We start from the raw sequence: 15020 nt of genomic DNA on the forward strand, positions 1-15020 counted from the left end.
TCGCTATTATGCATTTTATAGGGTAAGATTTCTTTCTCTTTGTACACATATGTATGTACATGCACATACTATAGAACGTATTTGTTGTTTCATTCATATTTTATTAATGTTTGATAATTTCGAAATAAAAAGTTCCAGTTAAAACATAATATATATCGATGCAATATCGTTACGAAATAAATGAAAATATAATCAAATAATAAACACAAAAACATGAAAATATTGATTTATTTATTTCTTTAATTAGCGGAAATACAATTCTTTTACAGAGTTTCATAATTTTATAATAAACGATATCGTAACAATATGTTCTGAAATTTTTAATTTTTTAATAAACGAATAAATATACATACAAACAACTGCATTTTGTTCATTATTAATTTTGTTTGTTTGATAAACAAAACAAGTAATATTAATTGTTATTATTCTGTGTTGTAGCTCAAAGTAAAATTTAAAATACTCGCGCCAACACCTGGCGCTCATTCGACCAATAGAAGAACGCTCTCCCCCTACCAATCTCTATTCATACACGAATACTTCGACAGAGCGCGCCACAGTAAAATTCCGGGCGGTTTTTGATGGACAGTTGGGTCCGGCCAGTCAGTGGTTACAGGCCGACATGTTGGAGACGTTTCTTCAGTGATCGTGCGCGGTGAGTCTGACGCGTGATTTTTCATGCGTTTTTCAGTGCGTGTTCGTTCGATAACAAGAAGTGTTTTTGAATCGCGACGCTACATGTGAAGTGTCGAGTGAGGGAATTCTGCTTGTGCCTGGTTTACCCGGCCCAGCAAACATGAGCTGGGGTACAGAACTCTGGGTAAGTCTACTTATCTCCGTTTCACTGTTCGTCTCTATCTACTTGTCGTTACCTTTCTTGTTCTTCGCGGTATGTATACACGTATAACGACGTACCGGATATTTCTTACGTATTGAACAGCATCGGATGCTGACCCATGTTTGTCGCCAACGCGTAACAACGATATCCCCCAAAAACCAGTTCACGGTGGCAAACCACTCACGGGAGTTTTGCCTTTGCGGTTGCTAGCCGCGGGCGACGTTCTTCTCTCCTTTGGTATATCCCCTCCTTTTCCACCATACCCAACCCGGGTGTACGTGTACTCATCGCTGTGCTCCTTCGCTTCCTTTCTCATGAAATCTTCGATGAATACCGGTGTGACAGTAACTTGTCATCTAAGAACGACAAGAACTTTGTCAGGCCTACATCGACAATTACACGGATTGCCTTTATATCTTATTCTACTTACAAAAATATGTCCATATCATAATTTAGCTTATTAGATTTTGTCAGGGACAAGCACCTAATCGATCGAAATTTTATTATCGCGATTTGGTAGATTTAAAAATTTTGTCGCGAAGTATTCTTCTTATACAAGCGTTTATGCCTGCCTACGATCTTACGCATAGACTCGGAAATGGTGCTCCGTCCCGGTTCGTCATCTTTCTTACTTTCTGTTCTTTATAAATAATTCATTCGAGCATTCCGAATTGTCGTTTTTTTTCTTTCACGATCTCGTTGGAACAGGTAAAGAGATCGACGAATTTCACAACAGTATACGTTCATGATCGCGTATCGTGTATTTTCTTCGACGCGTCACTGACGTTTGAGGATAATAAGGTTTATTATATTTTTAAAAAATTGCAAATTACCAGCCAGGCCGGTACGAATATCGACGCATGCCTCGATACTCGGTAACGGTTACTTCGATCTTACAATGTTGCCGTTCAGGGATATAAAACGGAACGCCTGAAATACTCGATGATAACCTTACTTTTTCAAGGAGCCGTTTTAGCGCATAATGCAACATTGTATCGAATCAATTCGTTCGATTCTAGCGTATTTATCGAGATTAGGTTAAATTGAAAATGTTTTGAACGATATCACACGCGATTGTATCTGTCATCGAGTATTACGATTCATTGACGTTCTACTCGTATTCCCTCGTGAATCATGATACAGGACGCGTTCGTGTTTAACCGCTAACGGCCGTTCGTGAGCATATGTACACGTACAACACGGGCGTGCCTCGCCATGCTCTTGACAGAGAAAAGGAGAATACAGATACAAATGCTTTGAAAATTTTTCTGTCGAATGTAATCCTTATTTAAACAGTATGTTCAGTGTAAGCGTGTACACACACTTGTCTCTAATTATTGCAAATACAAAGCTACATTTTGCGTGAAAGTTAATGGACTCACCAGGGCAATGCACGACCTTCAGAATATCGACGTGGTTGAAACATCGCAATCAAAAGGATTCTGCAATATTCTACAATATTTAAATTTCTGAACTTGTTAGACACAGTGTTAAAACTTTCAAAAAGTACGAATTCGTTTAAAACGTCGGTGACGCACAGTGTTTTTGCCGATATTTCTTTGCAAGGAGATACGTCTCCTTCGATATAATTGTTGATTTAACGATAAAGTATTATCATTTGATAAACTTGCTAATCGATATCGTTTGTTCACTTACACTTTGCTAAATTAAATATTTGACAGAATTAAATCCCTGGGTTTACTCTATTGCTTCGAAGATGATTAATTGAAGCGAATGAATCATTATGTGATTAAAGTACATTAATTGCGAATTCTTATCAGCCTAATTTCTGTGAAATTATCGAAGCGTATCATAATTGTATTGTATGTCAGAAAAGTAGAAAAGTAAATGTATGTCATGTACAATACACTGTTTTACCATGTTTGTTAAAACGAACGAAAAATTATTAAATATTTCGCAGAATAATGGCTCGAGTCAAAATGTCTTTATCGTTCGTCGACAGTTGTTGGTCAGCAGATACATACCAGGATTCTATTGACTTGGTTCTGCAAGTCACACACACCGTCTTCGCAAACGTCGTGTACTTTCTGTTGCGTGTCGATGAACTCGTTATTGAACGATCTTGATAACTAATATCTTGTTTCATCTTTCTATCGATATTTGGTTTAGAGTTTAAACCTGATTTTCTTCGTTTATTTTGTATTCGTTCAATTTTATCCTTCCGTTAGATTTCGAATGTCTCGTAAAATCACAAAGCACTTAGCAACAATTCCTTTCGAATAATGTGGCAGTTAAATTATTAGCTCGTACATTTTGCCCGTAACGAATAGCAAATTCTCAAACATTAAAACTAATCCCCTAGGATTATCTTAAGGGCGGCTTCCAAAGCGTAATGCTTCTAATAATAGTGTAGTAATGAAATTTGCGGGCGAGAGAGCCGTAGAGGCGACACGCTCTTTTTGTTCTGTTATGGGAGACACTGTCATCAGGATCGCGGGAAATGGAAGTAAAACAACGTGGGCGGGAAAAGCGCGAAGGTTACGAACGTCGAGTTACTTTCTCTGCTATGAAATCAGGAACAGCATTTTTCTACGTAAACTAGAATGTTCTCTCCTATGTACGAATATTTATTAATTTATTTAGGGTTTCGATTAATTGCAATAGTTTTGATATACATCATTGATAAGATTCGACATTATAGTATTATATCATAATACTATACACACAATGGCAACTATTTTCACTCGCTATTGTCACAATAAAATCTTTGATTTTTCCAATCGAAAACTTAGGTAACGGTTGAACCTCGTATGCTAGTCGATGATTTCACGAGTCGTGGCTCACATTCCTTGGTCATGGCTCAGACAGGTAGTAAGGTCAGGTGCGTTTTTCTCTGTTCGGACTTGGAGTACCTAAAAAGGGTACCAGAGGAGACGAGATAGGCGAGAGAGACGGCCGAGCCCGGTTACGTATATCGAGAATCGATATCGACAAAGCTTTTCAATGTTCCAAGGTATTTAAAGAGAAACAGTATCGCGGAGAGGCTTTGATAAACCGTACAAATTTTCCAACGAGCAAGTGGCGCAAAAAACTTTACAGACAATTTGCCCGTTGCCCGACAAATTGACCGTAAATCGTTTAATAACGCGGTATGAAAAAAACGTGACCGGATTAAATTTCACACTCGTTTCTTCGAGGCGTTTGAACGTGATTTTCGTCGAAAGTTCATTTCGGTTCGGTTTAATGAAAGTTTGATAACTTTGCAGGTAAATGGGACGGTAATTTATAGGAAGTAGATACGAATCAGATTGCAAGTTAAACGTGCGATATAGATGCGCATTTTATAATTAAAATTGGATTTTTTATCGGGATCGTGGAGCTTAACCAATTTGCATCGATTAATGGACTTACTTAAATTTATTCGAGCTGTAGGATAACGGAATATTACGCTAAAATATGTACGGTAATTGTTACAGTGAGTGACCCAGACCTACTCCGATTTCGTTGTATAATCGTTCAATTTTTGCGTGTTGGATGTTAGACTAATTTCAGTACGTTAGATATCTATGTGCCAGATCGCTATATGCTGTATTTCTTTATCTGGTCTCCATGTATTAGATCCCCACGCGTTGTATCGCCATGCGTTGTAACATGTGCAGTGGTAATTGACCATCACCGTAGCGCATGCGCATCAGTATCTAACCCCAGCAACAATCCCCCATAAAGAGTTCACTATCGCCAACAATTTTCGATTTGTCAGTGGCAATATACCGTTTGCCTGTTGTATAAGTGTCGGATAAGATATACAGAGTCGAAATGAATGGCAAAATGGTCGTGAATTAGAAAATACGCGGAAAGAGCGATTTCAGAAATCCGTAAGTCTTATGAGAATTCCTGGACACGGGACGAGACACAAAGTATGTAATCATGCAAAATATCTTCCTTCTTGGCCATGCTCGGGGCTAGCTACCCGGTTATGTCCATGGGACGTGGGAAACCGTGATCCCCTTGACGCCGCTTCGAATTTCAAATTCATGGATTCCATTGTACACCGTAACCATAAAGCTCGTCGAATGACTTTGCACCTTAATGCGAACGGCTCCGTTTTCTTATCTGCTCGGACCGTAATCACTTGAGCGTTGCCTCACCGCTATTCGGAGAACGTCATAGTACAAACAGTTCTAAAGTATTTTCGTTAATGGGCTTAGTTGTAATTTTCCCCGGAAAATTTTTACGAGAATTTTGTCAGGAGGTTTATTCATTGTTTTCGCGAATGTACTGATATTCAAACTACAAGAATTGGAGAAAGTTGAATGGAGATAAAAAGCAACGTGCACGTAGTTCAGCAACTGATTGCTGTACAAAATACACTTCCTGTCGGCGAAATAATCGCTTCGACGTATTTCCAGCCATCGTAGACAAGGCTCGTTGTCTACGACGCGATCCACTAGTACCGCGAAGAAGAACAATCGTCGTGAACGTAAATTGTTCCACCTGTTTCCATTCCCGAGAATTCTCTGCTTAACCCGAGCAAACAAAGTCCAGGCAAGAAAGAAAGCACGTTCGTTTTGGAACACGAGACGAAGAAGCATTGCAAGAAAAATCTTCGTTATCTGTCGTGCTGAGATAACAGAGCACAGCTCGTAAAGAGAAAAAACAATTAAAGGTAAGTGATAAGGAAATAGGTAGATAAGAACGATATTCAGTGGATTCATGGATTACGAGGAACGAGCAGTTACGTATAAATAAGTCATCGTGGGTTCTCGTAAAAACGTCTAAACTGTACACTGAATCATTAGTTTCGTTCAAAAATGCTGCTTTCACTGTGTAGAACATTCCGTTCACGAGCATTTGCTCGTGTACCCCATTGAGAACTTTCTATCCTGTCGAGTTCGTTGCAAGTTTGTTTCGACTAATCAGTCTTCGTTCACGATGATCGATTCATAAAACGCGTTACCTCGAAAATGTGGAGTATTGGGTCAAATTAACCGACGTTACCCGGGCTTCTTCAATGTAGAACATCCGACATTTGTACAAACGTGGAAATTAAATAATAACGTATTGAAATTGATTTGTGACGTTGCAGTGCCTGGTGACACGATACAGTAATGTAATGCATAACGATGTTGTAGCGATATTAACGTGTGGTGATACAACGCGTGGAGATTCTAGCACGTGGTGATACTATGACATGATACACGCGTGGATATACTAACGTGTGGTACAACCAGGCGTAGATACACTGACACGTAGCTACACAACGCGAGGTGAACTAATCCTTGGAAATATTAATGTGTGGTATAACCACGCGTAGACATACTAACGTGTGGCGATATAACGCGAGGAAATACTAACATGTGGTATAGCCATGCGTAGACATACTAACGTGTGGCGATATAACGCGAGGAAATACTAACATGTGGTATAACCATGCGTAGATATACTAACGTGTGGTACAACCAGGCGTAGATACACTGACGCGTAGCTACACAACGCGAGGTGAACTAATCCTTGGAAATATTAACGTGTGGTATAACCACGCGTAGACATACTAACGTGTGGCGATATAACGCGAGGAAATACTAACATGTGGTATAACCATGCGTAGATATACTAACGTGTGGTACAATCACGCATAGATATACTAACGCATGGCTACACAACGCGAGGTGAACTAACACGTGGCGATATGATACGTGGGAATACTAACGCGTGGTATTAGCACGCGTAGAGATATTAACGCGTGGTACAACCATGCGAAGATATACCAACGCGTGGCGATATAACACGTGGAAGTACTAACACGTGGTATAACCACGTGTAGAGATACTAACGCGTTGAATTACTAATGCGTGGTACAATCACGCGAAGATATACCAACGCGAGGTGAAATAACGCGTGGCGATATAACACGTGGGAGTACTAACGCATGGTATAACCACGCGTAGAGATACTAACGCGTGGAAATACTAATGCGTGGTGCAACCACGCGAAGATATACCAACGCGAGGTGAAATAACGCGTGGCGATATAATACGTGGGAGTACTAACGCGTGGTATAACCACGCGTAGAGATATTAACGCGTGGTACAACCACGCGAAGATATACCAACGCGAGGTGAAATAACGCGTGGCGATATAACACATCGGAGTACTAACGCGTGGTATAACCACGTGTAGATATACTAACGCGTGAAATACTAATGCGTGGTACAACCACGCGAAGATATACCAACGCGAGGTGAAATAACGCATGGCGTTATAACACGTGGGAGTACCAACGCGTGGTTATACCACGTAGAGATACTAACGCGTGGGAATACTAACGCGTGCTATAACCACGCATAGAAATACTAGCGCATGGAAATATTAACGTGTGATATAATCACACATAGATATACCAACGCACGGCTACAACGCGAGGTGAACTAACGCGTGGCGATATAGTGCGTGACGAATGAGCTCTATACAGTATTCACTCCGTAAATGTTAAAAAGATCTCTACCGTAAATGTTAAAATTCTATCCCCACTACTGGGGGATCCCCATCGAAATCAGTCAAGAATGAAATACGATCGGTCGCCGAAACGACGACGATCGAATATCGATGAGACATACTAATGCAAGCAAAGGAAAAGATTGTAACTTTTTTATTTCTTACTATTTTTTCATGAAACTTTTACTGTTGTATTTGTCTAGATTTCCTGATTAAAATGACACCAAACATGATATAATTACGTTAACAATTGTGTGTGTAACGAGTGATTAAAGTTTTTAACATAAAAGAGGACGGCGAATAGGAAAGAAAGAGAAGCAGAAGGTTGACGCGTTCGGCAAACATGAAACACTCGTGCGTCTTCTGTCTTTTAAATTCAAAAATCAAAATTCTTTATTTTTGGGGTTTCATCAATGAAGCTTTAATTATCGTATTCGTCTCGTTTTTCTGATTAAAATGGTACCAAACACGGTATAATTAAAATCATAATTATTTGTATAGCAAGCCTTTAGAAGGAATTCGCACCTCTACCGTAAATGTTACATCCCAAACTTTTATGGCTTGTTACATAAGTAATTACGATCGTAATCATATCGTGTTTGGTGTCATTTTAATTAGAAAAACGAGACAAATACGATGGTAAAAGTTCCATTGACGAGAAACCAAAAATAAAGAATTTTAATTTTTAAATTTAAAAGACAGAACACGCACGAGTCTTTCATGTTTGTCGAACGCTCGAAACTCTATCCCTCTTTGTCTTTTGTATGGCTATCTCTTTCTACGTTCGGCACACTACAAAGAATGTAGGACCTCTACCGTAAATGTTACAATCGAGACCGGCAAAAGTAACATTTACGGAGTGAATACTGTATTCATTGAAAAATCTTCCGATCGCATTAGCTGGCTACGGAAAAGTGTCACGCGTGCTAGGAATTTATTTAGCAGGAAGATACCAGGGATCTACCTTAGTTATCTCGTAAGATCGTGAACGAGTTGGTTGGCCCGTTTTCGCGAGCAGAGGGCTCTTTTTCGTTCGAGTGCTCGACGCGGCGTTCCATGCGATCGCTTCGCTCGTTATCCAAGTCAACGGCTCTTGTCCATAGAATTTCGAATTAATATCGGGACTCAGACGATCCTCGGAGCGGGTTTAGCGGCCCGTGGAGGTAGTGAGGATCCATGAAAGATCGGGGAAGAAAAATCTTGAGGATTCTGGCGTGACCGTTCACTCTCGAAAGGTGACTCCCTCTTTCCTTAAGAAGCTTGCGTGTCCCTTTTGTAGCCGGTTTTCGACTTGATGCTATATAGGGTGTCTCATTTTAACCCTTGAATTAATCACGAAATACTCAGCTTCTTGTTTGCACGGTAATGAATAATGTATTATATTGCTGTTGGAATAATTCATAATCTAGGTTTTTGGACATTTTTACTACGATATTGTGTTTGTTCCAATAAATTTATCTGTTACCACTTAAAGTTTGCTTGGCACGCATTGATACGATACTTAAAAAATGTATACGATCTGTTATCTTATCAAATTTTTGAAAAATCAAGGCCACTTCGTTTTCACTTATAATAATTGTATTGTTTATTGTACATAAATATTTTTAGCGTATAATTAAAGTAATGGAACGAAATCCTGATAATTGCGTGAATAGATTAAAATTCAACACCCTATATACCGAGAAAAATTTTTTTTGTGGCACAACACGCGTGTCGAGGTCGTTCAGCGAGACGGAGACTGCAGGAACTTGTACTTGAATTTTTTTCGTTCGCGCCGAAAGTTCATCGTTGAAATGTGCAAAGATTCCTTCTTCATGGTTTCCTTTTTAATCCGTCAATTGACGGCGACGAGTTAACTTGTCGTTGCACCGAAACACGTGATATACAATTCATTGAATAATCATAAAAATGATCATGTTTCGGTTGTCCTATTTCTGATTGGAAATAAGTTTCCAACGATCGTTGACGATAATAATATTAATTATAAATATGTGTTATGGTGTTGTTGCCCGGTATTTTAATTCAGGAATATTACGGTTCCCCGTTGCCGTTGAGTTACGTTTTCCTAGAGCGATGAATGGCTCCGTTTCCCGCTACATGGCCAACCGGTCGTACTCGCGGCTAATTAACTACGATGCGATCGAATCGAAGCGAAAAATTTCATTCATTATTCTGTTGTTCGTTCAACTTCAATTCGTGTTGCTCACCTATTTCAAGAAAATTTCACAGCTAGGTCAACACTCGAGTATTCCCAAGTTCGAGTATTCACAAACTCCATACAGCTATTAAGATTAGAATCTCGTCAGGGTCAAGCCAAAATTATTCGATTAAAAGTATTAACTTTGTAAGACTTAGAACTTGTTAAACTTATAACTTGTATGACTTGTAACTTGTATATTATAACTTGCAAAGATGTATGGCTACTTTTGAATGGTAGCGCCTATCATGAAAAAGCGTTGAGCGCCTCCTCTGATTCGTCGTCGAACGTCTCTCCGGAGGCACGTATTTTTGCCCACGTTTCGACTGGTGTTTTCTGTGCGTGGCATGCGTGTATGGAAACGTGTGCGTGAACGAGAGGGAAAGAGAGTGCTCGCGAACTTGCCCCACCCACGCATTGCGCCAAATCTCTATAAATACCATAGCGGCGAGAGTACGTTTTCGCGCACACAGAGCGTGGGGTGTAGGACAGGGAGAAGGTTGTCGTTACTGTGGGCGTGGACCTCTAAAAACGATATTTTTCACCATTTTTCCCTGTCCATAAATTAAATGTTCCTCCATATCGTGTTTAACGACGAAACAATCGGATTAAGCCACAAATTAGAGTGGTGTCTATCGATTATCGATACTCCACGATAATGCGGTAATATCGCTAAGATACCGTTAATGCAGAGCGAAGTAGAATAGGAGTAACAAATTTGAAAAATGAGGAAATCTGAGAACTGATAAAGAAGTAATTAGCTTTCTTCTGCGGGCAGAAATCTATAAGCGATGCTCGGGAACGTACTATCTGCGGATAAACCTTTTTCTTTCGACGTTTCGTTTAGTCGACACGGGAATACCTTTTACCTTGCGTCACACGACGCATGTTGCTATTAAATCCTTAGCATTCCCTAAAGACTCGATACCGTGCTCGTTAACGCGCAAACGAGTACCTAATTGTCCGGCTAATCTGTTTTCTAATGGTAAACGTAATGCCTTTACAAACGTCTTGCCGAGCGAAATTCATTGGAATCGCGCGATCGAGATCGTTGTAATTAAGGAAACCGCGACACCTTTCAACGGTTTTCGAGACTTTCGACGCTGGCACGGTGTTAGTCGGGGGTATTTGTGACTTTCCTCGTAATCGTGCCGGCTATCTGGACTCCATTATATCCGGAGTCTATTCTTCGCGACAGCTTGTAGCTGTTAGCTGAAAGCGGCAAGGTAGCTCGGTTAGTTAATTTATGCAGGCCGTTCGCCGTCGTTGCGTTGGCTCGTTCGAGACTTCGAGAATCAATAAGCAGACCTTCGAATGAAATTCTACGGCAAAGGAGGGCCTCTTTTTTCTCCTTTGACTATTGAGGGCCGAGATTGCCGTTTTCTGCTTTGGAAGAGCATCGACTGCCAGACCAATTTACATCGATTAATTTATTCATTTTTTACTATTATAAAAATGGGACTTTTACTGATATAGGACCTGGTGAATTATTAGTTAATCTCTTTCATCTTCTTCCAATTAATCTCTTACAGTATAAGACATGGTGTGTAGTCCATTTTATCGTACAGGTGTGAATGATGAATAGTAAATTCGGTATAAAATTAGTATAGAACATCTACACAGTCATCGTTCACGTTGAAGGATTAAGTCGCATAAGATACGTCTTGCATTACGAAATTGATATAAGACGCATTACGTAAATGGTATAGGACGCATACGGTGCGTCGCGAGTGATGGGAGCATTAAAGCCGATGTCGTACGGTCTCTTCCAGCGTCGATCGATAAAGTAAAAAGCAAACGCGCGCGACTTTGCTCCGCTAAAACAGACGGATCATTATACCGCGGTTATTACGTCTCAACGAGTTGGATCGTTTCCTCGGACCGCAGAGGAACGACGACGATAAAATCCTCGGTTATCGATCGAATCTCTCGAGAAAATCCCGGGGACTGGTCAGTGCTAAAAGTTGCTCCTTCGAGACGTTCCTAATTGCCGTATCGGTTTCTAATTGTGAACACGACGCTATTCTTTTCAAAGACGCATTTACGTTGTATCATGATGGCCCGAGGCACTCGTTCTTATGCACGTTTTTGCACTCTCAGATATGTAGGATTACACGCTAGAATAATTTAATCGCGAGTCGGTCTGGATACTTTTCTGGTCAATTAAGAGATTCGATCGACTCGAAAATGTCTTGTGAGAATTCTAATCAACGTTAAATTAAAATTCGAGAGTCAATGTCGAAACTGTGGAAAGATTCGATCCTCGAACTTCGACATTTAACGCGTTGAGCGCTGTAGGGACCATTAGTAACTAGCACCACACGTCGAATCGAATACTCGAAGAAATATAGGAAACTTTATAATATCGAAAGTAAGCGAATTATTGTAATGGTCGGTTATAAATGTGCTCTGTACTCGAAGAAAGTTCACGTATCGTGTAATGATCACCTTTAACGATCTCCATCGCAGTTACACTCCAAATGACAAATTAATTGCAGCACAAACAGTGTTCGTGTTTTTCGTAAATAGAATCACGAATATAATCATTCGACGTAAGACAAGAAATCTCTGTGTTGAAGTAATAAAGGGATTAAAACGATTCGTGTCGCTTTTACACGAGAAAAAATCACTACCTAGTAATTGAAGACAGAGTCGAGTCCGTGCATTCAAGAGGATAATAATTCAGCGAGCTCCGCTAGCATCATAATTTGCTTCATCATTCGAGCCACGGACACATGTTACCGTGCATAAGAAGATGGAATAACGGGTCGTAATTTCTGCGCTAAAGTTACGAACTAATGTCGCGCGTCTAACCGTGCACCATTTCCAGCTATATAAGGAAGGTGAACAGAGTTTTCACGTGTGACTACGGAATTGAGTGTGTAACAGGCATTTTCGCTCGTTATATACCTGTCTACTGCCATACCCTACTACGTCGCGGACAAAAATCGTACTTTTGACTCCTTACGCAAGAGCCATGTTACGTGCATGCATAACGAGCTACAAAATCGCGTGTCGGGAGAAGGAAAGGAATCGAACTGACAGGTTTACCTGTTTGTCACTGCACCTGTTGGTGTGGTCATATATCGTGTGTTGATCTAATGCAACACCTCGGGTTCAGCGAATGGCAAAACAACGCCTGATGACACCGTTCATGGCAATGTAAAATATTCTAAATGAAATTATTTCTAAAGAAGCTACTAATATGGACCAAACAGGGAAGTTTTATTTTAAATACATAATTTGTAGCAAACATTCCTTTAGCTTATTTAAAAGTTACACGTTGAAAACGTAGAAGTGTTAAAAATATTTAACAGGTTTATGTCCCGAAATTTGTAGCCCATATTTAGAGCACTTCCGCTAGTAATAACGATTCGTGCGTTAACATATTTCCAAGTGTACTTATTTCGAGAAAAGTAGGCTGCGCGAAGCAGAAATAAGCCCACGCTCGTTGGGAATCTTATCAACGTTGCATCCTCCGTTCATATCGAGTAGATTACACGGTCGGTGGCCCTCCTCCTCGAGCGACGACTTCAACGATTGTTCTCGTTCTGTGTCGTATGACAAATCGTGTCCTATGATTCACGGGAGTCTCTCAATTAAAAAGGAAAGAGACCCGAGGAAAAAGTTGGATGAATCAGTGTCGCGTACGATCGTGTCGACTCGAGATAACGAGACCACGACCCTGTGCCAGCGGCGATGTTGTTCAGGAGCGAGAAGGAGCTTTTTAAGGGTCCTTCGTCGAGGGTTTCGTGAACGGGGATTTCTTCTTCAATAGGATAAATAACTAACGACGAATGATTGTGCTCGAACCCTTTAAAACTCGCAGAAAGTTTAAACACATTTAAATAGATTCCCCTTGTAATATTAATCTTCTTTATTTTGTTTGAGAATGGCTTGTTCCTATAAAATAATTAAATTTATTTATTCTGCATCTCTACTGCTTATAATTACACAACTCATCGTTACGAAAAATTCAGAGGTTACGTGGAATTACGTTGTACAATTTTAAAATCGAACTTTGAGCTTGCGCGATGAAAACAAAGTCGCTATCGTTACGTGAAATAAGGTCATAGTATTTCTACCATCAACCGTTTGCTTTTAACGAGTCACACTTGTATCACAGATAACAGTCCAAACACTTATGTGTAATAGTCAAATCATGTTTGTACATTAGTCAAATTTTGTTCTAGGCAGGTATAAAATTTGTAAGGTTGAAGGTTGTAGAAGTGATAGCGTTCTCCCTTTCCATTCGAGCGATAAATAGCGTGTCCAGTTATCGTAAAAAATCGCGAGGCAAACTTGTCCTATTTCCTATATTTCAGCAACCAATGGACAGCAAATGTGCTCGAGTTTCCACTAAAATGGCTATCGCGATACTAGAACGCGTCCACTCCACGACAATGCTGACTGCAGTTGAATGGCAGACAGAGAGGGATAGAAAAAAAAATAGAGAAGACAATGAGCCTGAATGACAATGTATGCAAGCGATTGCTCGAGTTATCTAGAGAGGGAGAAAAAACAGTGTGAAGGTCTGCTGAGTCGTTGACCGCGTCCAACGATAATAACGAAATGTTCCGGTGATTCCGTGCTAATTGACTCGCGTTGCATACTTACGTTTCTATTAAGCGTACGCAAAACTAACGACCGTTATGTTGAAGTCGCTACTACCATTTCCTCGTGGCAATTCATTGCTACTCATTCCTTTTTTTTAATTATTCGAGTATTTGGAATTCGTGGTATTCACACCGCCCGTCGAAATTAATTGAAGCAATTTAAAGTTTGACACGATTCGATGACATAAAAGTACGGCCAAATGCCACTTGTGATATATCAATTTCAAGCTTGAAGTTTAATGAAAATGCATATGGAAACGTTTTATCAATGTTCCGAATGCAAAATGGCTGGTTGTTATTTGAGAGCAACAGTGACCTATTTCGTCCGGAGCAATTTGATGAAATAAAAGTATCGCTAAATACTACTTATGATATATCAAATTGAAGCTGAAAGCTTTAAGAAAATATACACGTTAGTGTTTCGTCAATTTTTTTCAATATTGGTTGTTTTCTTGCAATATAAATATCTGTTACACATTCGTCTCCCACGAAGAAGCCATTTTGTATAAAAATATCGATGAAACGCTTCCATAGTTATTTCGGTCAAACTTTATGCTTCAAATTGATGTATCACAAATACTGTTTCACGATACTTTCACGTCAACAAATCGTGACAGACTTCGAACGAGGAAAATACTTTGGCGGAAAGATGTAACAAAGTCGCAAACACTCGATACGACTATTTAAGCGGTAACTACAGCAATTACTCGAAATAAGTATTAATTTACGACGAGAACGTCTATTTACTTGTGCACACCTAATACGAGTTCGCACGTGTCTAGTGGAAAGCGAACCGAGACGAGGAACGTGTCGCATAGTGCTATTGTCGCAAAAGAAAAAGAACTCTTAACCTGCCGCAGGGTTAGGTCTGTCCCCTCGGCTTCTTTTTCTCTAAGAACAATTGGGCACGCTTCTC

At 40.0% G+C, this 15020-nt stretch overlaps 1 protein-coding gene across 6 annotated transcripts in view; it reads left to right on the forward strand.

Annotated features, from left to right (window-relative positions):
* The first annotated feature begins 497 nt into the window (after positions 1-497).
* Cip4 (formin-binding protein 1-like Cip4) overlaps positions 498-15020 on the forward strand; it is a 33560-nt gene continuing 19037 nt past the window's right edge. For 5 of the 6 annotated variants that reach the window (XM_076531120.1, XM_076531122.1, XM_076531121.1 and 2 more), the window contains exon 1: positions 12598-12645. In XM_076531120.1, coding sequence (XP_076387235.1) covers positions 12613-12645 — 33 coding nt within the window. In that variant the 5' untranslated portion in view covers positions 12598-12612. Of the gene's footprint in view, positions 818-12597; positions 12646-15020 lie in introns of those variants that run through there. The other variant, XM_003699880.3, reaches the window with a different exon arrangement.

The sequence above is a fragment of the Megachile rotundata genome, chromosome 4 (genome assembly GCF_050947335.1).
Source record: "Megachile rotundata isolate GNS110a chromosome 4, iyMegRotu1, whole genome shotgun sequence".
Taxonomy (NCBI): Eukaryota; Metazoa; Arthropoda; class Insecta; order Hymenoptera; family Megachilidae; genus Megachile; species Megachile rotundata.